General features: G+C 36.1%; 2 protein-coding genes across 2 annotated transcripts in view; both read left to right on the top strand.

Moving 5' to 3' along the window:
• Window positions 1–2,622, top strand: part of ABCB10 (ATP binding cassette subfamily B member 10) — a 28,187-nt gene extending 25,565 nt beyond the window's left edge. Inside the window, exon 13 of the mRNA XM_082757390.1 lies at window positions 393–2,622. Within this exon, the coding sequence (XP_082613516.1) occupies window positions 393–696 (304 nt within the window). The 3' untranslated portion in view covers window positions 697–2,622. The remainder of the gene's footprint in view (window positions 1–392) is intronic.
• Window positions 2,623–4,948: 2,326 nt separating this feature from the next.
• Window positions 4,949–24,178, top strand: part of NUP133 (nucleoporin 133) — a 29,215-nt gene continuing 9,985 nt past the window's right edge. Inside the window, exons 1-20 of the mRNA XM_082755916.1 lie at window positions 4,949–5,187; window positions 6,184–6,302; window positions 7,001–7,104; window positions 8,143–8,250; window positions 9,986–10,117; window positions 11,250–11,420; window positions 12,048–12,203; window positions 12,337–12,407; window positions 12,981–13,128; window positions 13,982–14,129; window positions 14,792–14,949; window positions 16,228–16,319; window positions 17,090–17,253; window positions 18,808–18,902; window positions 19,026–19,250; window positions 19,384–19,506; window positions 19,899–19,998; window positions 20,366–20,608; window positions 21,734–21,867; window positions 23,496–23,654. Of these exons, the coding sequence (XP_082612042.1) occupies window positions 5,003–5,187; window positions 6,184–6,302; window positions 7,001–7,104; window positions 8,143–8,250; window positions 9,986–10,117; window positions 11,250–11,420; window positions 12,048–12,203; window positions 12,337–12,407; window positions 12,981–13,128; window positions 13,982–14,129; window positions 14,792–14,949; window positions 16,228–16,319; window positions 17,090–17,253; window positions 18,808–18,902; window positions 19,026–19,250; window positions 19,384–19,506; window positions 19,899–19,998; window positions 20,366–20,608; window positions 21,734–21,867; window positions 23,496–23,654 (2,835 nt within the window). The 5' untranslated portion in view covers window positions 4,949–5,002. The remainder of the gene's footprint in view (window positions 5,188–6,183; window positions 6,303–7,000; window positions 7,105–8,142; window positions 8,251–9,985; window positions 10,118–11,249; window positions 11,421–12,047; window positions 12,204–12,336; window positions 12,408–12,980; window positions 13,129–13,981; window positions 14,130–14,791; window positions 14,950–16,227; window positions 16,320–17,089; window positions 17,254–18,807; window positions 18,903–19,025; window positions 19,251–19,383; window positions 19,507–19,898; window positions 19,999–20,365; window positions 20,609–21,733; window positions 21,868–23,495; window positions 23,655–24,178) is intronic.

The following is a 24,178-nucleotide window of genomic DNA, read 5'->3' as shown; positions in this document are numbered from 1 at the left end:
TACAATATTTCGGTTAACTCTATGTAACATGCAACTTAGCTTTGAAACAGCTGTTTCAAAATCGTTTTGTATCTTTAGTTTAAATGATGAAGTTGATAGCATAGAAGACATGATTGCAGTGCAGCATAACTTACTTTTTTCCACTGAATTAATTTTGTGTTATTTCTTCATGCATATTTTTGCATATAAGAATATGTAACACGTATAACTTGGATGTGAGCACTATGCATGTTCATCAAACTTTTTTTGCTGTTCCATTCGTTCAGCTTCACCAACAATGTTAAGTGTTTGGAGTTTTAGCAAAATAAGCCTAACGCAAACAAAACTAACCTGTTCTTAAAATAACAAATATCCTCTTCTCCTCACCCCTTCTGTTTGTTATTTCTGATTAGTGCTTTGGATGCTGAAAATGAATATCTAGTGCAAGAAGCTCTGGACCGGCTGATGGAAGGGAGGACAGTCTTAATTATTGCTCACCGTCTGTCTACGATTCAGAATGCTGATTCTGTTGCAGTCCTCGGCCAGGGCAAAATCCTTGAGTGCGGAAAACATGAGGAACTGCTTGCAAATCCAAATGGACTTTTCAGGAAACTAATGCAGAAACAAGCATTTCTTCAGAATAGTGATGCTTTTGCATTAGATGTACAATCCAGAGAAAATAATCTATTAAAAGAAAATGTACGAGAGAATGTATGAGTAATGGAAGCTTACAAACTACAAAGAATATAACTTATGTTTCAGTTATTGTAAATGTTATATTTTTCCAAAATGTACAAAATATCCTTTTGAAACTGAAATGTGTTTAAACTTTTTATTGAGAGCTTTTTAATAATTATTATAACTTTTTAAAATGTCTATCACATTCAGACAATTTCAGTGTGTAGATTTTTCTGCTTTGTGTGTTACGTTAATTGAGACCATTTAGACTCGTTTGTTGTAATGCACTGTATGATTATGTGCTGCATTCTCAAGTAAAATCAGTATTTTAAGGGGAATTAAGTGTCAAACATCATTTTCATGTCATTGTCTCTTCCCTTTTCAAGGAATTTTTGTTTCATTGTTTGTTGCTAATCTTAAAATGCTGGAATTCAAAAGTGCATGTCTCACTGCTCTATCTCAGAGCAAATGCTAAGTTGATTATGGTCACCATCTACAGTTAATATAGAGAATTACAAATGAGAACTCATTTTTAGAGAGTATGGAGGAAAGTTATTAAAAAAACAACTAGCTGACTTTGTATATGAGGACAGATGCATTGTTTTTTTTTTTTTTTTTTTTACTGTTTTTGGTTCACGATAGAGAAATCTAGAATTTGCATACATCTTCCTTTCTCTATTTTCCCAGTTCTTTAGTTTCATTTCCCTTTCTGAGATGACGTCCAAAAGCAGTTGTTATATATGTAAGTTTTTGTCCTCTTTAAGGCATGTACAAGTTTGGTTTTATTGTCACTCTCTCAATGACAACTGGTAAAATAGTAGCATTATAAAGTAGGCTTCATGTTTCTAATTTAAGAACTCTAATGTGCCATTATAATGGCACTTTGTGAAAATACTAATGAGATCCTTGCAGTATAAAATGAAAATAAAATTAATTCCAGATAAAATTATGCCTTCTGATATAGTCTTATTAGAAGCAGATATTATATAGATATGATAAAGATATGCCAAAAATACCACTGACCAAACATTTAATTTCAGTGTTGACTAACAATAATTGCCTTGATACTGTATTTAGAGGAGCTTGAACTTTAATCTCTCTCCTTATGCAAGTGCAATGAGCCTTTTTGTTTGTGAGTTTAAACTGTGATATTATGGGGAATTAATTGCAGCTGAACTTAATGAATGTTTTATGTCTGTTGATCATTAGTTGTTCGGGCAGGTGTTGCAGTCTACCATAAAGTGAGAAAAGCTACAGAAAAGGTCTTGTTCAAAGAAAGGTGAATACTTGTTATAAGAGGTGCAGCGGATAGCAGACCTTATAATATTCCTTGGACCAAACCAAGATCTTATCAAGGTGAGAAAACTTTGCTAGACAAGTACAGATTATTATTTTACACACCTACAATGCATGTGGCACTGCCTCTGTGTGCACGTGGTGTGCTGTATACCTCCCCAGCAGTGCCAGGCAGTGATGGATGTGGTTGCACTTTGAACTGTAGGAGCTCTGTTAGCTTAATAAGAAAATTTGATCCTTTTGTTGGAGGAAACGGAGACAACATTTAAAAAGGAGAGAGAAATGAATTAAAGCACTGTATTCTGCTTTTGTTATAAGAGTTTAATGTTTTCCTGTCTAAGGTGGAAACCAGTGGTGCATCTCTAACAACCCTGCTGGGTGTTCTTTGTGAAGGACCATCACCCCACGCTGCTGCCTTGTGCAGCATGTTCCATAGGGCAAAAATGGACCACATGTCATAGAAAAGACTTAATGTGAGAGTATCTGACTGCATCAGAAAGCACTATAAAACAATCTCTATTACACTTTGTGACTGCATTTTTTTGTGATTGCCTCCTTCATGTTTTAGTAATGCTGTGTATCATAAAGGTAATGTGTAAAACATTTACTGCTTCATGCTATACTTCTGTTGCTGAAAAGATTAAATAGACCTTTCAGAAAATAAATTCCTCACCCAAAACTTGACATTTCAAACCTAACCTGTGCTATGTACAAAATACTATTTACTCTGAAGTCTTGTAAAACAAACAAACAAACAAAAAAACTGAAAGAATATGTTGTTATAAAGTATTACACAACAGAAATATTTGATTGGCTAGTAAGCATTTGACATTAGGTCATGGTTCACCTAAAACAGGTAATGCAGAACTGAACTGCCCAAGTTTCAAATTCCACATCAAGTCAAATCTTGCTTCTCAAGACTTTTGAGGGGGGGGGGGAAAAGTTCAGTGATCAGTAAACACTTGACATAAAAGCAGTGGATGAAACTAGCTCGAGGCTTTTCTAATTTTAAACTATCATTCTTCCTCTTCTCAAAAAGAACATCATTTATCTAGATGTCAACAGCTGCTTACTGCTCAGATGCTCGATGCACAGATAGGAGACTGTTTTGCCAGACACCTTGACTTTTAAACTTGGTTGAGAAGCTCTCTTTAATGGGGCTGTAATTGCTACATTGAAATGTGCTGACAGTTATATCATTGTGAAAAACCCCAGCTGTAATATGAATTGGCAAGGTGCTGTAAGCACTCTTCACTCCAATGTATGCAATCCATTTTAGTGATTTTAGCGCTATTGTTTTTTTATGGTTATCCTAACAAGTACAAAGAAGACAAAATAGTGAAAAGTGGTAGTGTTCTTTGGGGTTGTAGAAAAAGGACTTGAAGAGGGTATAGGTCTACTCTTTATATGAAAAACAAACAAACCAAAAAACAACCTTGAAGCTCATGTTGCCAGCTGTTGCTATTTGTGCCCTAAATCTTGCCTCTTCTCTGCTCTCTGCTGTTTGTTTTGTTTAAGCTACTTAAGCTAAGTTAGTAGCAAGAGGTTCAGTTCCATGAATATGGTATTAACATGCTCAAAACACAGCTGTGTTGCTACTAGTACATTACAAAGGCCAGATGGTACTCAGAAATGCCTTTGATCACAGGTGAATACAATATAATAAGTCAAGCTCATCTGACATTTCCTGAATGAATTTCACGATTGGTAGTTTTTAAAGTGTTTTTGTAGCCTTGGAGGACATTACAAAAGACCACCTCACTTCTATGCTGCGTGCATTGGTGTTCTGCCTTTGCCTAAACATATCTTCTCTGTATAGGAATGAAGATTCCCAGACATATAAAAAAATGTAATTACATTTACGTGTACACAGAGATACGTAGTATAATGATTTTTCAGCATCTATCATTATTTTCTGTATTTAACATGATAACTATGGGCATAATCTCAAAGTCTTATTACTACTGATGTAGTTACTACTAAGACTTTTTCACCTTCATCTTGGAGGCTAGAACTATTTCCTTTCATAACATTTTGCTACCCAGTCATGACTTTCAGGGCTCAAATACTGTTTCCAAGTGCTTTCAAAACTACCTTGCTAAATACATCAAACACCTTACTTATGGCTGTGTACTTTCTGTAACCAATTTATGAGAATGTTGTTCACAGATGCTGCTAGCCTTTCAAACTAATTTTCTTTCTAAATAGGTAGGCAACTGTTTGCAGCTAGTCTACCTTGGCAATATTTTCCACGCGTTTTTTCAAGTAATCAATCAAAATAGAAGTGTAAAAAAAATTAAAATTCTTATATATTTTGAAGTTGTGGCTCTAATAGGAGGTCTATTTCCATTCTCCCAGTTCAAGTCCTCGCTTAGATCAGGCTCTCTCCTGAAGATGAAGCCCCAACACAGGGCTGGGCAGCAAAAGGGGCCCAAGTAAGGCACTGAGGAAGAGGGACGAGGCTTCAGGCAGCAAAGGGCTGCTGCTTGCACTGACTGCACCGTCTTAAGTGTTTTAGAAAGGAGACGTAGAAGGGAGTTATCGGTTTTTAAAACAATCTGAATGTTACTGTTCGCGGACGTTGGGAACTGTGGGTGGCAGCTTGAATTTTACTTTTTTTTTTTTTTTTTTTTTTTTTCACATCTGTGCGCACATTTTGTTTTTGCTTTGTGGGTTTTCCTCACCAAAATTCGCACGGAGCATTCTTTCTTTGGGGGTACTTTTTAATGAGAAAACTGGCCGAGCGCAGGTGATTTTAACGAACGGGCGACTACAGGAACACGCAAATTTCACCCAAAAGCACCAAAACAGCGCTTTGCAGGGATCTTTCAACGACACATGACAAAACCAGCAGCACCCTTTACGTTTCAGCACCCATCCGCCCGCCGCAGGGCTCCGCCGTGAGGCGACCGTCTCAGCGAGCGGTTGCCGCGGGGTCTCCCCGCCCTCCGCGCAGGGCCCGGCCGCGCTCGGCAGTGACGCGAGTCGGCGGCGCCGGGCAGGCTGAGGCGGGCTCCCCGCGGCCGGTGCTGCCGCTGTCCCCTCAGCCATGTTCCCCTCGGCTCCCGCTTCCCCGCGGACCCCGGTCGGGCAGGCCCGCAGGAACCTCGGCAGCGCCGCCCCCAGCCCCCTGTCCCGGGCTGGCGGCAGGAAGGGCCTGGCCGTAGCGGCCGCCGCCGTCTCCCCCGGGCTCTTCTCCCCGGTGGCGCGGAGGAGCGGCTCCATCTCCGCGCGGTGAGGCGTCGGTCCTGCGGCTGGCGGTCCCCAGGGACCTCTTGCGAGGTGTTCTCTAGGCTCTGAGCATCCCTAAACCTTTTATTTATTTATTATTTTTATTTTTTTTAGTCCACGATACGCTTTTGGGGTGTGTGCGCTAGGGCACCATCGTACTTGTGAAGCTGTCGTGCTGTGTGGATTCGTTACGCTATTTTCTGTTCTACTTTTTAGCCTTTTTTAATAGCTCAGCCTGTTTTTTTTATGCTGTTTGGCCATCCGAGGTCATACAGCCGTGTCAGCCAGCTGTCACTCTGGTACTTGGCTCCTCATGCTTGTGCTGAAGAACTTGGGCATCAGCACGGGTCCTATAGGACGGGATCTTTCTTAAAGTGTATACGTTAGCCTCTGCATTATTTGTGTTTATTTTTTTCTTTGATACAGACTTTTAAGACTTCCTCCTTTCTCAAAGCTTGATTTTGTGAGAAATATGTGATAAAGGATCTTTTTGAGAGAGAGGGAGAAATTTAAGTGCTTAGTAACGTCTCAGTTGTGTTGATTGATTTCTTTTTTTTTCCCAAAAAATTCGTATGGAATCGTTAGGCATGACTTCCCTGTATGAAAATAACAAAAAAAAAATGCTGGTTACTAATATAAAATATTCATTTACTCTACTATAGAAGCAGTAAGACTTTATTGGCCTGTAGTTTCTTAAATGCTTCTTTGTAGGCTGTTTGACATCATCAGTTCTCATAGTACCAAACTCTGACTGAAACTTGTTATAGCTGAGCAATTTTCTGGTTCTTCTATAGTTTAAAGTTAAATGATGCAAGTTCAATGTGTTTGAAATATCTCATATTAGGGAGTTCCTCAGCTATGTCTGTGGTATAGGACGAACAAGAACCTATGCATGTAAAACAAAACAAAAACATTCAAAGCTTACGCGTTTAAAGCAAATGTTGAAACTCCGGGAGAAAGAATGGAAAACTAATCACAGCTTTTGTTTTGTTTTTTAAGAGCAACTCCCACCAGAGTTATACAGCATCCCTCAGCAAGCGACACTATTAACTATGATGTTAAGGCTTTTGGATCTTCTCTGCCTGTTAAGGTGATGGAAGCCCTGAAGAAGGCTGATGGTAAGAATTGATTTTATCTGTTATTTCCCTCACGAGAGTTGACAGGTGGGGGAAAAGTTAATGTGGTGATGATGGTATTTAAAAGTTGTCTTTGCAGTGTAAAATGCGTGAGTCTTGGTTAGAATTCAGCAAGCTTGTTTGGAGTCTTGTTTCCTGGACTGGATGCTCTAATTTTATTTTTTTAGTCCATGTACTCTAAGCCATTAAATGAATACATAGTTTAATTTAACCTCAGCTCACGTTTTTTCAGCAGGTAGAAAATAAAGAAACAGTAGTGGTGGTTTTATTGTTTTTAATGGTGGTTTTATTCTCACTTCTAAAAGCCCCGGTAATACAAACTGTTCCCTGAGTTAAAGAAATTACTTGCTTTGTTTCTCTAATAGAGATAATAGGAACCAAAAAAGTGTAACTTTGTAACGGATTTGTAAGTTCATCAGTTTCTAAGGTATGAATTATCTGCTGTAAATTGATGGAAATGAAAAGCTGCTAGGATTGTCTTGCTTTTCACTCTCAAATGTTGAGGGTTTGTCAAATGGATTTTAAACTATATCTAGTAATTTGGTCCTTTGGATATGTAGAACTTGTGATGCAGAATTTAATTTCAGTACAAAAGATACTTCTTTGCATATGAGAAAGAAGGCTAGTTGGTTTTCAGGTTATTCCTGCAGTGTCTTAAAGTATTAATCCTTTTTATGTAGCCGATGACCAGCTGAGCGTTCAAGTGGATGAAAGTGGATGGGCCTGGCTGGTCCATAGAGAGAAGCTGATCATTTGGAAGATTGGTCAGTCTCCGGTTGCAAAGGTAAATGAAAGATCAGGATGGAGGCATTGCTGTGTTTTATGCTAGTTGAACAAGTTACCCAGTTGTGCTGTTTTTAAATCCAGGGTTTCCTTATAACTTAAAGTTTGCCCATTTTCTACCAAAAGCAGCATTTCGTACGAGGTCATGGTAACAACAGTAATTAAAGTTTTGGAGGGAGCTTGGCAGTTTTAGATTTCTTTCTTCATTTTAATTGTCACCTTAACAGCAAGGTTTAATCTTTGCATCTTAATAGGTTTCCTTTTTTTTTTAAATGTTAGATAGCCTTAATAAAGTTCATTCCAGTAGTTAGAAACTAGTTGATATGTTACAGACTGGATTAGATAATTCTGTGAGTGACTTTCAACTGACTTTTAGCGGCACTGAACACATTTCATTTAGTTTTATGCCAATAAAAATGTTTTTCTGCAGAAAAGTTTTTCTAATAGCAACATATCAGTGCATGTAGAAAGTGTAGTCAGAGGAACTCTGTAGTTGAAAAATCAGTACCTTCCAATTAATGAAAAGCTTATTAATTATACAGATTCTGCACTGAGGCTATGGAAGTGCAGAAGTGTCAGGAATGTGCATTCTGGTACTTCTGGAGGTTTTTGAAGGGATCATATATTTTCTGATTGATTCACCTTGTTTTGGGGGAGAGTAATGTTTCTCCTTCCCCCCAGTCTCTGTGAATACCTAGTGAGCTTTTTCAACCACTTTCAGTTTAATTTTATTTTGCTGTTAGTATATTATCTTAAGGAATGTCCAAGAAATTGCAGAGAAATAATTCAAAATGGTAGTATTTTCAGAAACAGAAATAACAAAAGGAAAGCAATTATGTTTGAAAAATATTTAAATAAGTGTGTTTTAGCTGTTTGATTGTTGTGACAAACATGCTGAAAATCTCTTTTCTTTTTTTTCCACTTTATACAGTGTTCAAGCTAGTTTAATACTGCCGTGTCACAAAGTCTCTAGAATTTTTGACACTGCTCAATGAGTTCTTGCATGTCTCATCTTTATAATCGCATCTCTTTCTTACAGTTATCTCTGTGTAAGGAACTGCAGCTGCCACCCAGTGATTTCCAGTGGAGTTCCAGTTTAGCAGCTATATCTTGTCACAGTTCCTCAGGCGAAGCGCCTTCCCTGCAGGTGATCAACTTCAAAAGTTTGGGGTTAAAAATGCTTTTGGACTAACTTTGAATATATTTTATTTTATCAAGTATTTATTTGCAAATTGTGCGCTTGGTATTGTAATATATATTCCAAATGTCAGGGTTGTTAATATGCTTGAAATATAATCCTGCTAGTCTTTTCAATTTCTGCCATCTATCTGTTATAGGATCAGATTGAATTAAGAGTTTTCGTGTGGATTACTTAGCATGCTTTCTTAACAAACTAAGTCAGCTAAGAAGTATTGTGTTTAACTGACACTAGCGCTTTCAAATATTCAGTCTAAGCAAGAGTGATTTAAATGCATGCTGGCTGAAAAAGTTGTTCAGCTCTCTTTTAATTCTGGGTACGTGTGGCTGAAAAGCAAAAACCAGCATCCTCCCTTTATCTAATCTTCATAATGAAGCTGACATTGGAAGGGCAGATGGCTTATGTTTTGACTGATGATTTTGCTACATACATTTTCTTACCACAAAGTGTGAGAGGATAAGGTTTGATGATCAGCTAAGTTTTGTGAAAGTGCCAAGTGTGTTTGTCACAATCACTTATGGGAAGAAGAAGAAAAAAAAAAAAAGAAACCTTTCATTTTCAGCTTGGGCATAGTTTAGAGTTCATGCATACAGTGCCGTAATAGAACCGGATAAGCAGTTGTCCTTGGAAGGAAGAAGCTGTGCAAAAATATGTACTGGGAACTTTTCTTCTTACTTGTCATTATGTTACACTTCCAAATGATGAAAGCTATCTTTCTTTCTTGTGATTAACTCATAGCTCATAGTGTCCTATGACTTTTTCAGACACAAAGAAGTTTCAGGAGAAACAATACATCTTAACAATGATTTTATTTTTTTTCTTTTTAATTTCATCTTTCTTTAGTTTGGAGCTATGTGTGGATACTATGACTTCATAGTCATAGAAATATGCTAGGAAATATTTAAGTAAATTGAAAATTATTAAGTAATAGGCAGGAGTCACCAAGGGCAATGCGTTATGTAGGTTTTTTTTATTGTTCTCATGTTGATTAGCCAACCATTCTCCTTTGTGCACATCTGTGTCTAGTTAAAAATCATCTAGAAATCTCACAGAGCTCAATGACAGCTCTCAGGTACTGTTCTTCTGTTCTGTGATTTTCAGCAACCAGTTGCTTAGGTACAGTGCAAAAGATTTCTGTGTGAATCTTTAATTGAGCACAGTCTCTTGCATTGTGCTTTGAATTTGGTATCTGAGTGATTTTTGGAGTTAGAAGCCCTAATGGAGGTACACAGTGGGCTTAACATCTTTTTGAACAAAAGAACAACTGCGTGACTTAATTCTTCTGTTAATGACTCTAGAGCAATTTCTTTCTTAAATTGTAGTCTGTTTTTTAAGTCTTTCATAGTAGCTTGTAACTCTTGGCATCTGGAACTATCCAGACTTCTTCTTGCAACTGTAAATTTGGTTTGATTTTCAGTAGCAGACCCTGAATTATCAGGAACTAGAACCCATAACAAAGTATTGTTAGCAAAATAAGCAAATATAACGTTCCCTGCATGTGCTAGGTTATGCTGCAGAATCATTTTTGCTGTTCAGTTCTCTGCTTGTCAATGAGCATACATATTTATTACTTATTTGTGTGTTAAAAATCATGTTATCTTTATGTAAAATAACATTTAGTTAAAGCTATGGTGTGATTATTTTTTTATTTTGCATGTTCTGATAAGTATTTTCTCCCTTCAAGTCTCTGGCAATCATGGTTGCTACCAGCGAAGGTTCTGTGCGCTACTGGCCCAACGTTGCACACGAAGGTTCCTATACGGAGACATTCACAGACTTTGGAGGCTCCCTGTGCAGTTTCCTAACAGCAGTGAAGGTACAGTGCAATGTGATTTATGAAATAATACTGCTTTACTTCCTAACCTAAACATCAAAGATCAAATGTTCCTTGTTTTCAGCACTAAATCTCCAATGAATGTCACAAAGAAAGCCATCAGATGCTCTGAGGAGGAGTTTCAGAGATTGTTGGTGATATTAAGTGGCAGAGATGAGTGGCAGTCATAGATTTCTGTTGGAGAGGTTGTGGGGTTATGAAAGTCAGAGAGGCATGCAGGACTGAACCACGGGGTTATCAAGCCTGGTCTCAGCTTGTGATACCCCTCTCTATCAGAAAAAAAGAGGGGACTGCTTCATCTGAACTCACAGTCTACGTACTCAGTGTCTTTTGGTAAAGCTCACTAGTGGCTGCATTCAAGAGATTTTAGTAGGGAAGTAAAGAAAAGCTGTACTGTGAATTCCATTTTCTGCTGGTGATGTGTTTAAATGGGGAAGAAACTCTCCAAATAGAATATATTCCCGAAAAAACCAGCAAATGTTACACTATTTGATATCTTAAAAACGAATTATTCCTAATTATATTGTTTCATGACCTTTTCAACAAGGCAGCATAATGTTCAGTGTTTATATCCTATATTATAAATATTTTAGGGCATCAACACATCATAAACATTTGTAAACCTAATCATAAGCCAGTGATCTTATTGGTGAGTTTGTTGAGAGTTTCAAGGGGTTAAGAAATACTAATTGGTATCTACCCTCTTAGAACTGAGTTGTGCCCAGTTTTCAGGTATCAAGTTGAGGAAAGCAAAGACATCACATTGATGTCAATGTTAAAACTATGAGAATTTAGAGCTAGAGGAACATGGTTTTCAGAGCAGAACCATTTTATTAATAAATGATGATTTAAAAACTCCATCATTACATATATGACATATAATTAGTCATTCTGTTCCTAAACAAATCAAACATTTAGCATAACTTATATGGTATGATTATGAAAAATTAGTCTGTCCTTTTATTCTGTGAACATTTCTTGTAGAGGTAAGCAGTCTGTTCTTTCAGCAACCTCCAGGCCATTATCATTTTAACAAAGAATTTTATGTGACTATAAGATGGCTTCAGGAACGTGCTTTTAATTTCTTAACGTAATTGCTTTTTCTTTTTGTTAGGGAGGAAGCTTTATTTTATCATCTTCTAGAGGCCAGCTAGTTCGATTGATTCCAGATAGTTCTGGCAAGATTCATCAGCATGCCCTGCCACAAGGTCAGGGCATGTTTTCTGGAATTGGACGAAAGGTTTCTTCTCTTCTGGGAATATTGTCACCTGGAAATGATGCTGTGGTAAGCTTGAAAAAGCTCAGATAGTAATCTACTTTAATTTCTGTAATTTCTGGTCTCAGCCTTTTGGAAAGGAAAAAGAAAATTCTGTGTAAGGATGTATGATAACAAAACAAATACAGGCCTCTTAACTGATTTATGTTATTTATATTTTCTGGAAATTAAAAAGGCAGGCAAAAACTGACTAAGTATGTATATTATGTAATGGAGAACACTGACTTGTTCTTTAGATCTGAATAAAAGTAGGCTTTAAAGTAGTAACACCTCTTGGGCAATTTTGCAAAGCATCAAAATCTTGACTGTTCCTAGTGATAGCTTCACTGCTACTTGAAGAAACTAGCAGTTACCTGTAAATATGCTTTTCTGATAAAGGGCTGTGCAAGGTTGAGGATTAGGTTGACCATTGGCAATGAATTCCACAGAAGGTGTGAGAAACGTACTCATTATAGATGCTCTTAAATCTATAAAATAAAACTTCTTTTAGAAATTATCATAATACGCTGACCAATATAGCCCCCGCATGTTGCCCAAGGAAGTGATTTTTATATGAACTGAGAGTGGTATAGATTTTTGTATCCTCACAGCAACGTTGTCATTTAACCTTTAAAGATCTTTCTTTTTTAAATGCAGATTTCTAGTGTTCTTTGGGATAAAGAGAGATCGAGTTTTTATATGCTAACGAGTTCAAATCTAAACAAATGGGAGATTGAAGATACGTCAGAACGTTACATTCTCAGCTGGGATGTCAACAGAATCCTCAAGGAACACATTTCAGATGCAATTTGGGTAAGAGCATGCTCACCTGAAAAGTGTTTTTTTTTTTTTTTCTTTTGCTATATTGTCCCTTAATAAGTAACTATGTATAGTTACAAACCAGATTCTGTGTTTGTTTGTTTTTTTTGTTTGTTTTGTTTTTTAGGGTTCTGAAAGTAACTATGAAGATATTAAAGGAGGAGTAAATATACAGTATATGGATTTGCAGCAGAATCGGTAAGAAAGTACACTTGCTTCTGGTAAAACTTAGATTAATGAGGTATGTTCTGTCTTCTTGCAAAACCTTTTTGAAAGACACTGAAAGTCAGTTTTACTTGACTGCCAGCCAGTATTGATAAAATAAGCGTGTCAGATAACTAGATAGTCATAGGTTATCCTATGCTTCATGCTGTTTAGTATTATCAATTCTTTACCTAAGAATTATTCCTTTCATTATGTAATGTCATTTTGGGTAATTACATTTTTCTTGATATTAAAAAGTAAGTAAGCAAATGTTGCATTCGTACCAGCAAATGCAGAGAATTCTTTCTGTGTCTCTTATATTTTGTTTAATTACAATAAATCGCAACAGCTGGGTTGGTTCAGTTTTGTGCTATAATATGCATACTGCAAATGTTAATAAAACATCATGAAAGAAAAAATAGGATAGTCTTTGCTTAAAAAAAGTGTAACATTGGCAAGCATTTATTTGTTATCATACTTAAGTATCTTTTTTCTGAATGGTAGAGCTCAAGCAAGTGAAATACGTAATAATCATCTCACAAAGGGGTGATCTCTCTTCTTGAACAGTGACGGGCTGGTGATACTTGCTGCAGCATGGCATCCTGGAGACCATCCATGTCTTGTCTACTACACTCTGATAACGGTAGAAGATAAAGGCTACCAGATGTCTGATGATATTGTTGTGGAAGTCACACAGTATAATCCATCTTTTCAGGTGTGCAAAGGAAGGCTCTAAAACTACTTCTGAGCAAAGAAAGCACAGTGTTTCAGAATGTTCCTGTACATACATCAGCTGTCAGATTTTCTCTAAAGGAAACTCAAATTCTGTCTTAAGGTTGCTCTTGGAATTTGTAATGTTCTGAGGAAAATATATATTACTGTTTAATAGTAACTTTATGTGAAGTTTATGATATTTAAAGTATAATATTAAGAAAAGTGTCTCACAAACAGAAGTCTAAGTATCAGATTATTACTGACCTGTTTTAATGTTTGTACTGTCTGTGAAAGCTTCTACAGAGTAGTTTCATAGTATACTCTTGCAATCCATTTAGAACAGACTTTGCAGAGACTCTTGCAGCAGGACAAGGAGTCAGGAGTCCTGTACCTTGGTCCTTGCTGGACAGCAGCTGGTTTGGTGGGAAGGAAGGGCAAATTGGTTGTCCTTACAGAACCTCAGTTGTGATTTCTCTTCTGGAAGCACAGGCTTTGGCATTAACTTTCCTTTGGTAAACTTCTCACACTCTCCCAACCCCTTCTACTGGGACGTTTCATAATTGAATTTGAAAATGGAAGGGGAGTGAGTGTGAAAGTGGTAGAGTAATTTATTTGTTTACTTCACCTCTTCATTGAAATCAGCAAGAACTTAACGTATGTGGAAGTTTAAAAAAAGTAACAAGAGTGATCTTAAATTTTAGGGCAAATGAAAAGTGTTTTTTTGGGTGTAGAGTTTTCTTTGTCATTTTATTCCTGTCTTACTAAGAAATTAAACTCTAGATCAGCCTTTAAAATGTTATATGTTTTTTAAGGTTCTGAATATATGTGTGATTGTTGATATGTAATGCTTTCAGTCAGAAGACGAAGTGATGTGCTGTCTGGTAGTCCCAGATTTCTTTAGCCATGCTGCTTACCTTTATAAGGACGATGAAGTGTTTGCTTGTTCCACCGGAACTGGAAGAATTTCTTTACCACAGGAGAAAATTGTATTTGGCATACAAGGTAACATATGGGGGGAAAAAAGTCAGGTTTCGTTCAATTAAAAATTGAATGTATTTACATCGTTTTATTTCTTAGATTGTAGAATCATTTTTATGTTTCTTTTTCTCTGTATTTTTTCAAACTGATGTTTTTTGTAGGTGTACAGAAAAATGCTGAAGTGACCTCTGGTATTGATATTGCTTACTCTAGAGCATTTTGGATGAAAATGAAGTCAACCTGTGCTCTTGATATATGAAAGCCTGAGTGGATGCTTAGAATTTGACACTTTTTTATTTCTTCCAGTGTTCACTGTGGATTATTTTGTTTTCTTGAAAATAACTTCGTTTTGAGTCTCAGCTTAATGTTCATCCTAGGTCCTTGTGTTAGGTGCCTCTAAGTATATTGTCCTTAACCTTTCAGAGGTGTTCTCTGGTAAGAAATTGCTCCCTAGGCAGAGTTTGAAACACATGAATCGTAATTGTACTTTATATTTTTTTAACCTTGCAGTACCTGGAGATTTACATCATGGGTAGCAAACAGTATCCATGATTTCTGTTAAGCCAGGTGCAGTTGTCAGAATTGCTGTTGGTTCTTCACAAAATTTGATCACTGTCTATGGAACTGTGTTGCACCTTGTCCTTACAGTTGCATTTACGTGCTTTTTTGTTTTTTCACCATTTTAGGAGATAACATTTTAGGAGCAGGTTCCTGTACAAGCCTCCCCATTTTCTTTGCCAAAAAAAGTGGACTCGTCACTATCTTGTCCAGAGAAAACGTTTCTGTGCTTCCTGAAGACCTTGAAGATTCTCTGTCCTCTTCTGTTGCTGGACCAAGAAGTGAGGTACTAATTGAAAACTGAGGATAGAATTTTTTTTTTTTTTCTGTCAGTTTTGTATTTTCACTGTGGAAATCCTAGCTTGTTTAAGGTTTTGGAAGTTTTTTTGTTTTTTGTTTTTTTTTTAATAGATTTGAACACTTTCAATGAAGGCAGTTTTCAAGACCCAAGCATTTTTACAATACGTATCATTTTGTGTAAGGTGGTTCTTCCTCCCACCCCTTGTTCTGAAGTAGCAATTTCAATGAAATAATATAATTTTTCATGTAGGTACATTACTAGATGTCACTAGGCCTTATAGATAACTCAGATGGAACTGCAGAGACTGAGATTTTGTTGTCACTTTTCTATCAAGGTGGTCTCTTCAGTCTTTTGTCTATTCCTTTATAATAAACACCATTTTCTTACTGCACTATGGAAAGCTTTGAGTCTAAGAAGTCCCTTACAGTGGCTGAGTATTGTTTCTGCTCTGGTACCCGTTTTCGCTTTAATACAATCTTACTAAAACACGTGAAAGTATTTTTATTGATATTTTCTGTAATGTGTGTTTGGTAAGCTCTCAATTACATCAAACATGTTTTCTTTAAAATGTGCATAGAATTTGTTGCCAACATGTCCCTGGAGTAAATGGGAAGAACAGAAAATTTGTTAAAATAGAAAATAGAGAATATTTTCTATATATAGAAATATTTATTCTGAAATATTATATATACATATATATATAATATATATAAAAATATTTATAATATATTTATATATAATATAAATAATAAATATTATAAATATAATATATTTATAATAATATATAATATATAATATAATATTTCAGAATATATTCTGTGGGCTAATAGTTTCAATTTTTATTCCAATTAAATCCCCTTTTTAGATTAATTATTGTGAACTAGTATTTTAGTAGAAGACCTTTGTGGCGATACCTCAGATGGATCTATACTTTTCTTACTTAATTAATCTGTAGTTAGATTTGTATGCACTCTTTTTTTTCTGGGAGATAGAACTCATGAATACCTTTTTAAATTCCATCAAAAATGTTGGTTTTGAATGTCTAATATACTAGAATATTATATAAATATATGCATGCTTGAGGTCAAACTGCTACTTTAATTGTAACGTATCTCTTTGGCTAATCTTTGGCTTAATAAACACAACTGCTTCCAGGTGGCATTTGTGTTTTGACTCTATACAGTTGGGAAGAAAAAGAGTTTTAATTTCATAATGAAGTTTGATATTTGTCTTCCAGCTGAAGTTTGTATTTTGCATTTTCAGAGTCCTGCGTTTGATGTAACCAATAGGCTTGAAATTGTAGCCCAAGAAGATAAGACTAAATTACTGAAAGCTGCTTTTCTCCAGTACTGCAGGTAGAAATTGCACTTGATCTTTGAGCCTTTGTTTGCTGTTCTTGAAGGCACATTGGTGCTTGAGTAAGAGATTGTCTGGGTAAAGATAGTATTGTGCTATTTAATTGAAAGTTATTTTAATGGCACGTGCACTTCTTTCTTAGGAAAGCATAGATATAAAAGTGGAAAAAATGTATGTTTTTGGGGAGTGGCAATGCAAGGAAAGGCACTGCTTTTCAAATTATCCTGATTAAAGCAACCTTATTGCTGGGATGCATGGAATGCCTCTAAAAAGTTTTCTGTTTGGTTAGATGACTGATGTAAGAAGTGGAGGTAGAGAGATGAAAAGATACGCAGAGCTGCAGAGTTGGATTAGTTACATTTAAAAGGGATTCTTTTAAATATATATTTATCACTAGCAGACAAACAATACTATTCAGACTAATCTCCTTAAAGAGTCTTAAGATTTGAAACAAAACAATTTAAAAAAAAACAATTTAAAATAACATTAAGTAAGGTGGTTTTTGTTTTTCTTTTTGCATAGAGCTACATGTTAGATAGGAGATTGTGAAGGAGATTAAGTGCACAGAATAAAGAATGCCAGGACAAGATGTAAACTTGCACAGGACTAAGAAAGAAAGTCTATGTGTATTCATTTGGTGCACAACAGCTGCTGAAGAAGGCTGCAGTCCTGAAAGAGTATCAGAAAATGCTACAGATTGAGTAGCTCTTGTTCCTATAATCCTATCGGTTGTTTTTATTTCACATACATTGTATTTCTTTTATTTCAGGAAAGATATAGTCAATGCACAAAGCATGGTAGTGGAACTCTTTCCAAGCAGTGCAGATTTGGATTCTGATGCTGAACTGGATAGGGCAGTGACTCAGATCAGTGTGGACTTAATGGATGATTACCCTGCCTCTGATCCACGGTGGGCTGAATCTGTACCTGAAGGTAAGCATAACGGTTGGTTTGTGAAAAACTGTTCTTAGTACTCTAGATAAAATCAGATTTTAAATTTGCCAAGAAGGCATCGCTGTTTCATATCCTTCTCCATCACTAGGTATATTTCCAGAAAGGCATCTTACAAGACTGCCAGCTAAACTTTCAGTCTACTGTGGTTAGTTTGACTTCATAGAACAGCAGAAACAACAAAGGAAATGTGCATTTCTGAGGATGGTACCTTCTGCAGGGTGCAAGTGGTGCCACTTTAGTGTTTCCAGGATTATCTGGATAGATCTAAATTAATTCCTGCAGATAGGTATGTTAAGAGAAGGGTTTTATTTGCTCATGATTAACACGTTTGTCAGCATGGCTGCACAACTTCAGAAAGGTTTAGATCCTGGGTAGAGTGAGCTCATGTCTTGTGTTGGTATTAATGTTTGCCACAAGAGAAATTTATTTTGGAAACTTCTGCTGTACATAAAAAGATTTAAGCAGACACCTTTTCAGAAAGAAACATCTTTGTTCATGCTTCCCTGTTCCTTAGAACAGCATGTACTTGAAGCTGTCCCCAAGACCTCTAGGCAGCAGTTCCTGGTTTCTGAGCAGAGACTTAGATTGGAAGTGGAAATACTAACATTTGAAATCTGCGTATGCAGATGGATGATGCTTCCTGCTGTTGCTGCTTCCTGGCAGCTAGTTAGAAATTGTCAGGCATCAAGTCTTTAGTATTTTCTGAATCTTAATTTCATCTTTAACTTGGCAATTTATCTGCATTTATTCCTGGCTAGAGGAAGAAGGGAAAGTTCACTGCTTCTTGAAAACAGTTTTGCTAATTTTGCTCATAGTGATAGTTCTTCTGAGTTTTCTATCTTAGTAGTCTTTGGCTTAAAGCATATGTGGAATATAAGAAATTTTTAAAATAAGAAAATAATTTCACCTCTGGAAAGTTCCACTGAGGTGAGCTACCTGTGGGGATGCTCATGGAAAAGCTTCCATCGCCCTTGCTGACTCCTTAGAAGACGTAATTTTTGGACAGAAGAATATTTCTGTAAAACACTTCTCAGAAGCAATCTCATTTGAGGAGGAAGAAAAGTAGCGTGGTGTTGGGTAGCTACTTATGTGGTGCAGTGGAATTGTTCGGGCAATTAGGCATTAGGCCTGAGTACCTCTTGCTGCACGCTTTCTTTTGTAGTAGCTGTGGTCTAGGGCATAATAAATTTAGCAATAGCGAGCCCACCATGATGATAAAAATCTTAATTATACTAAAACTTAAGTAAGCTGCTGTTTTAGCAGCGTAATGAATTAATGAGCACTTCAGAATAGTCGTGCTGATCTAAAGATATTTGACTTCTAAAGGCTTTACTTGAAATATGGCAGAGCTCAACAGCCACATTAAAGAGCATGGTAAGCAATAAGTAAATGTTTGTTCATATATTTAAAGAAAAATACCAGTGTGGTAGCAATATAGAAATTTACAGAAATATGTTTATCTCAGAGGCAAAGATAGTGGTCAAACAAATGAAGATATAAAATATTCTATGATTTATTTGTTTTCCTTTCTAGAAGCAGCTGGGTTCAGCAACACATCCCTCATTCTTCTTCATCAGTTAGAGGATAAGACAAAAGCTCATTCCTTCTTCATTGAGTTTCTTCATCAGGTAAGACTTTTACTGTTCTTGTATCAGCACACACAAGAATTCTTAAGAGAAAAATAATTCTTGCTAGTTCATTGTTGAAAGTGTATGTCATGTTTTTTTTTGTTCTGTTTTGTTTTTTAAAAGGTTGGCGTATTTGAACGACTGGGCAGTTTTCCAGTCCGAGGGATGCCAATGGCAACTCGATTGTTGCTCTGTGAGCACGCAGAAAAACTAGCAGCTGCCATTATTCTCAAGAATCATCACTCCAGGCTGCCTGATTTAGTGAATGCTGCTATTCTGATTGCCTTAAACAAAAGGGAGTGCGACATTCCTCCAAGTCTTACTCCTGCAGATGTTTTCTTTCGAGAGGTAAGAACAATAGACTGAGCAGAACGAACCCTTTTATTTCTGAATTACTGTGTAGTATAACATGTAGTAGAAGTTGGAGTACTTTGACGTATACTTTGATTTTTTATTTTTCAATTTTTCTTTCTGTTTTAAGGTGTCCCAGATAGATTCCATTTTTGAATGCTTACTGGAAGAGGAGGAGCAAATCTTGAAAGATACACATATTGAATCAGTTGAGTGGGCCCAGATAGTTGTCAATGTGAACAACATCATTAAGGTACTGAAGTGCATTAACTAAAATGGTTTTGGGAAGGGAGGGTCAAATGTTAAGGAATTCATTTGAGCTACTGACATGAGAAAAGTGAATACAAATTTTGCGTGCCTGAATATATTAGGAAAAAAGAGATGGTCCTCTGTGGAATTAGGGGCCTTTTCCTCCTGAACCACTGAAGAAGAGTTTGAGAAGCTGTGAAAGCATGTGTACGTAGCAAAGAGTGAAGAGCTTGTGCTTCAGAACAGAAGTTTCTTACTCAGACAGCGTGTACCTTTCTGTATAACTGAGAAAGAAGGGGCTATTAAAATAATGCTTCAGGATTATAAAAGACAGCATATTTTATAGCCATGTATATGCAGATGAACTAAAACATTTATTTCCTTACCTTTAAACAGGATATGCTGCAAGCTGCCTGCCAGTATCGTCAATCTAGAGCCTCTTTATATAAAACAGGAGAGCTTCCAGAGAGAGAACCTGAATATATTCCATGGACAGGTGAGAAATCTCTACTACTTATTTAGTAAATATGAAAAATATTTTTTGTTTAGTAGAGATGTGTTCTGGAAAATGTGAATTCCAGTCTGAATATTAACTTATTCTTAAATTTTGTCAGTAAGGATGGGAGAAGCTGGAGGTTTGATCAATGAAACTGAGTGATTAAATGGATACGTTTAACATTAGAAGGAAGATGGGAGTATGTGACCTGCAGGATTATTCTAGTATTGTTCTGATTTTGACCTTAAGATACTTATTAGCTTTTATTTTTCTTTTTAATTGTACCTAGCAACTTTTTTATACTTCAGGATGGATTCCTTTGGTGGTGAGATAGTTGTTTTAATATTTACTGTGTTTTTTTTCCAAGCGTCTAGCAGCTTACGTGCAGCAATAACACGCCAGCATGGGATCATTCTGAAGATGGTGTATCCTCAGGTGGACAGTAACTTACGGAGCATTGTGGCTGAACAGTTGGTGGCACTGCTGGATTGCTTTCTAGATGGCTATGTTTCTCAGCTGAAATCTGTGGACCGACCTGCTGATCAAGAGAGATACAGCAATTTGGAAATGGAATATGTGCAGAAAAGATCAGAACTCTTGTCTCCTTTCCGTAAGTAACGTTTGTTTTCCTTTAATGCAAGGATTAAATGTTCCATTTCATGAGGAAACGATGCAAACCTAATAGAGTAAATGGTATTTGTGTATGAATTCAATTTGTTTCACATTTGCCTTCAGAGTATTAATGACTAGTTTTTCTGATTTAATGGGATATTTGCAAAACAGATGGCAGAATTCCATACAAGATTGCATCCATGCCCATACCTCTAATAAAGCATCCCTGCTTTAATTTTTTAATTCTGCTGACTTGTTACATTTTTCTGGCAGGATTTATGTCCTGTGCTAGATGACTGAAAATGTAATAGACTTTTGAATGTTTATATTGTTGATAGTTGGAAACAAAAATTATAAACATCTGAAACCTTTTTTAGTGTTTATCAGAAAAAAGTGTTAATTTTAGAAACCTGATTATGTAGCTAGGCTTGTTTAACATGTCAGATGTGGTCAAGTCTTTAATGAGTAACTGACAGCAAAGCCCCTCTTGTTGAGTGGAAATAACTTGAAAATGTACTTCAGTAAACTTAGACTTTATTTTTTTTTAACTAATAATGAATAATACTCTATAAATAAGACTAAATATGTTAACAGTCAGTGATTATTAGACTAAACTTCAAGAAAAATCTCTTAACTGTCTCAGTTTTACTGACATTCATGGGCTATGTTAGTTTGTAAATACATAAGTTAACAGAATACTTAGTTTTGTTTGAGAGGAAATATGAACTTTTGATTGAACATAAGATTAAAATGTATTTAATAGAACCAAAAAGTAAGTTCAAGCAATATATTTTGAATACAGGTTCCATAGTGTTTAGTTCTATGTGTTATCAAAAGTTTTTGCCAGCTCCTTTTTTGCTTTGTGTAACTAAATGGTTATTAATCAAGATACTAAGTCACTTGTTGACGTCTGCCCCTAAAAAAGATTTTGTATTTTAAACTTCTCCCCTCTTGTACTGTGGGACAGAGGTGGTAGGTGTGTAAACTTGCATGTGTGTAGGGGATGTATGAAATATTTCCTTGATGTGAACACCTGAAATTTGTTTTCATTTTACTCAGACATCCTGTAACAGCTGAAGATGAGCATGTGTGATATAAGTTCTTTTTCTTCTTGGTTACATAGTTTCCCTGGGACAGTATCAGATGGCGGCTGCTTTAGCAGAGAAGTACTGTGACTTTGATATCCTGGTGCAAATGTGTGAGCAGACAGACAACCAGGCCAGATTACAACGTTACATGAGTCAGTTTGCAGATCAGGTACCTCTTTTTTTTTTTTCCCTGTTTCCTTTAGACAGCGTTTGATAATAAGTTTATGCCTGAAGTTTTGAAAAGAAAAAATAATAATAGTAATATTTGTTTAGTGTGTGTGTTTACATATACGTACAGAATGAAACGTGGAAAATTGGGACTGAGATTCATCTTGCAGAACTTAATGGAGTATTTGGACCTGAGCTTTAAAAAAAAAAAAAGTCAACAGAAATATGGATGTTAGCTGTATAGACAAAAGGGTTTTGGGGACCTTCGTGCATCACTTGCACTGTGTCACTCTTGACGTCTTTCAGCATTTTGTAACTTGTTTGCTGAAGTATTGTAGTCAAAAATTTTGTTTTGTTAAACTAATGTAATACAAATTTAGGGATAACTTCCAAAAGAGGAGAGGAGATTGTTAAATGTATAAATAGAGTTGAGAAGAGTAGGAAGCAGAAGTGTCGCTGTGTTCTTTTTTGTTGTCATGTCAGTTGCTTGTTGGGCAATTTTTCCAATATCTGTCAAAATTCAGTGTAAACATTTTTACATGTACTGAAAAATTGGAAAATGGAAGGAAAAAGGTAAAGAGACTACTTGAGGTCAGGGAGGTTGGGGAAAAAGGTTTCCAAATTTAAGAATTAGTGACCTCAATTTTTGTTTAGCTTTCCATAACAGTTATGGAATGAAGAATGCTCATTATTAGGTTTCCTAATGAAGAGAGTACAAAAAGGGTGTTTAATAAGAACCATTTAAAGTATCAGTAGTGGACAGAAATGAAAGCAAACATTTTTAGTCGCAAGAATCAAATACACACACTGCTGAAGAATTCTCCATTTGTTCTCAGTTGTCTCAAATACTGGTGGTGCTGTGGATTTTTTATGTTTTGTTTGTTTTTTTATTACTTAAAAAAAACTTTCTGAAAAGAAGTTAACATGACAAATGTAGAGCAGAATAGATCAATAGATAAAGTCTTCAGACTATTTTTTTTAATTGTTAATGCAATTAAAGCTTAGCATTATTCCAAGATTACTCTGAGAAGTCTAAATTAAATCATAAACATAAATCCTGATCAGTTATCTCACACTGAAGTTCTTGAGGATAAAATAGTTTTGAGGGATGTTTTTGGTTACAGAACAAGATTTATTTTTTTCTAACAATGACTAGGAGAAGTAAGGTTGCAGGTTCAGCTGGAGATAGGAGGGAATGTTTCAAAACAGTGATAGAAAAATAAGCTTTCAAGTATGAAACGAAGTAGTTAACACAGAGTTCTGAGCGGTGGAAAGGAATGAGTGGTGGAAAGGAACAGGTGAAGACGTTAGTTTGAATTTGTGAGTGAGGTGATACCTGTTTTCAATCTTGAGGGTTACCAAAGAATTTGCTTGGCATTTCCTTTATTTCCATTTAAGGACAAACTTGGATGCATGTATCAGCATCCGTAGCAGATGAATTCTTTAAAGCTTGTGTTTCTAACAGTACTTAACTCCTTTTTCATCAACAGTATTTTTTTCAGTCTTTTTTTTTTTTTTAAGCAAGTTATCCCATGTTGTAACCAGTTGCTTCACAGAATGTATTTTGCCTTTAAAGACAAACAAAATATTTAAAGGTAAATTTTATAATCTGTTTGTTTTCCTATTCAGAATTTTTCAGATTTCCTGTTTCGCTGGTACTTAGAAAAAGGGAAGCGAGGGAAGCTGTTATCCCAGCCTATTGCTCAGCATGGACAGCTGGCCAGTTTCTTGCAAGCGCATGAGCATCTGAGCTGGTTACATGAAATCAATAGTCAGGATTTGCAAAAGGTAGGCTTTCTTAATGCAACCAAACTGAAACATCATATGGTAAAACTTTCAACCACTGTGTCAGGTATATGTTCGAGTATGCAGGTTACCTAATTCTTGAACAAAGGAATGATGCTTAACTAGGTGAGCGAGGAGAGAAATGTCACAGATTATTAATGGAGTACCAAAAGCCCCCCTCCAGGCACCATCTGGTGCATCATATAAGCCACTGCATCATGTGATGGAAATTAGGGCTGCTTTTCAACCATGCAGTAAAAATTAGTAAGAAAAAAAACATTCATGTATATTCATAATTTGAAAGCAGTTTATTTTTAGAGGAGTATGTGGATAGATTAATGCTGTTTTGGTTTTCAGCTTGGTTCTTTTGTAGCCTTGTAGGCTGCACCATTCTTCTCCTACTTCCTGTTGGTCAGTCTTCCTTCTGCTAGATGTATGAATACTTTTCACTTTAACATAGATTTAGATTGTTTAGATAAACAATCTAAAGAAAATGGCCAATTCTTCTTCCAATTCATATGCACGTT

Source organism: Aythya marila (genome assembly GCF_965140915.1).
Source record: "Aythya marila genome assembly, chromosome: 3".
NCBI lineage: Eukaryota > Metazoa > Chordata > Aves > Anseriformes > Anatidae > Aythya > Aythya marila.
The sequence above is the reverse complement of the archived record's forward strand: the minus strand, read 5'-3'. Positions and strand labels throughout refer to the sequence as shown.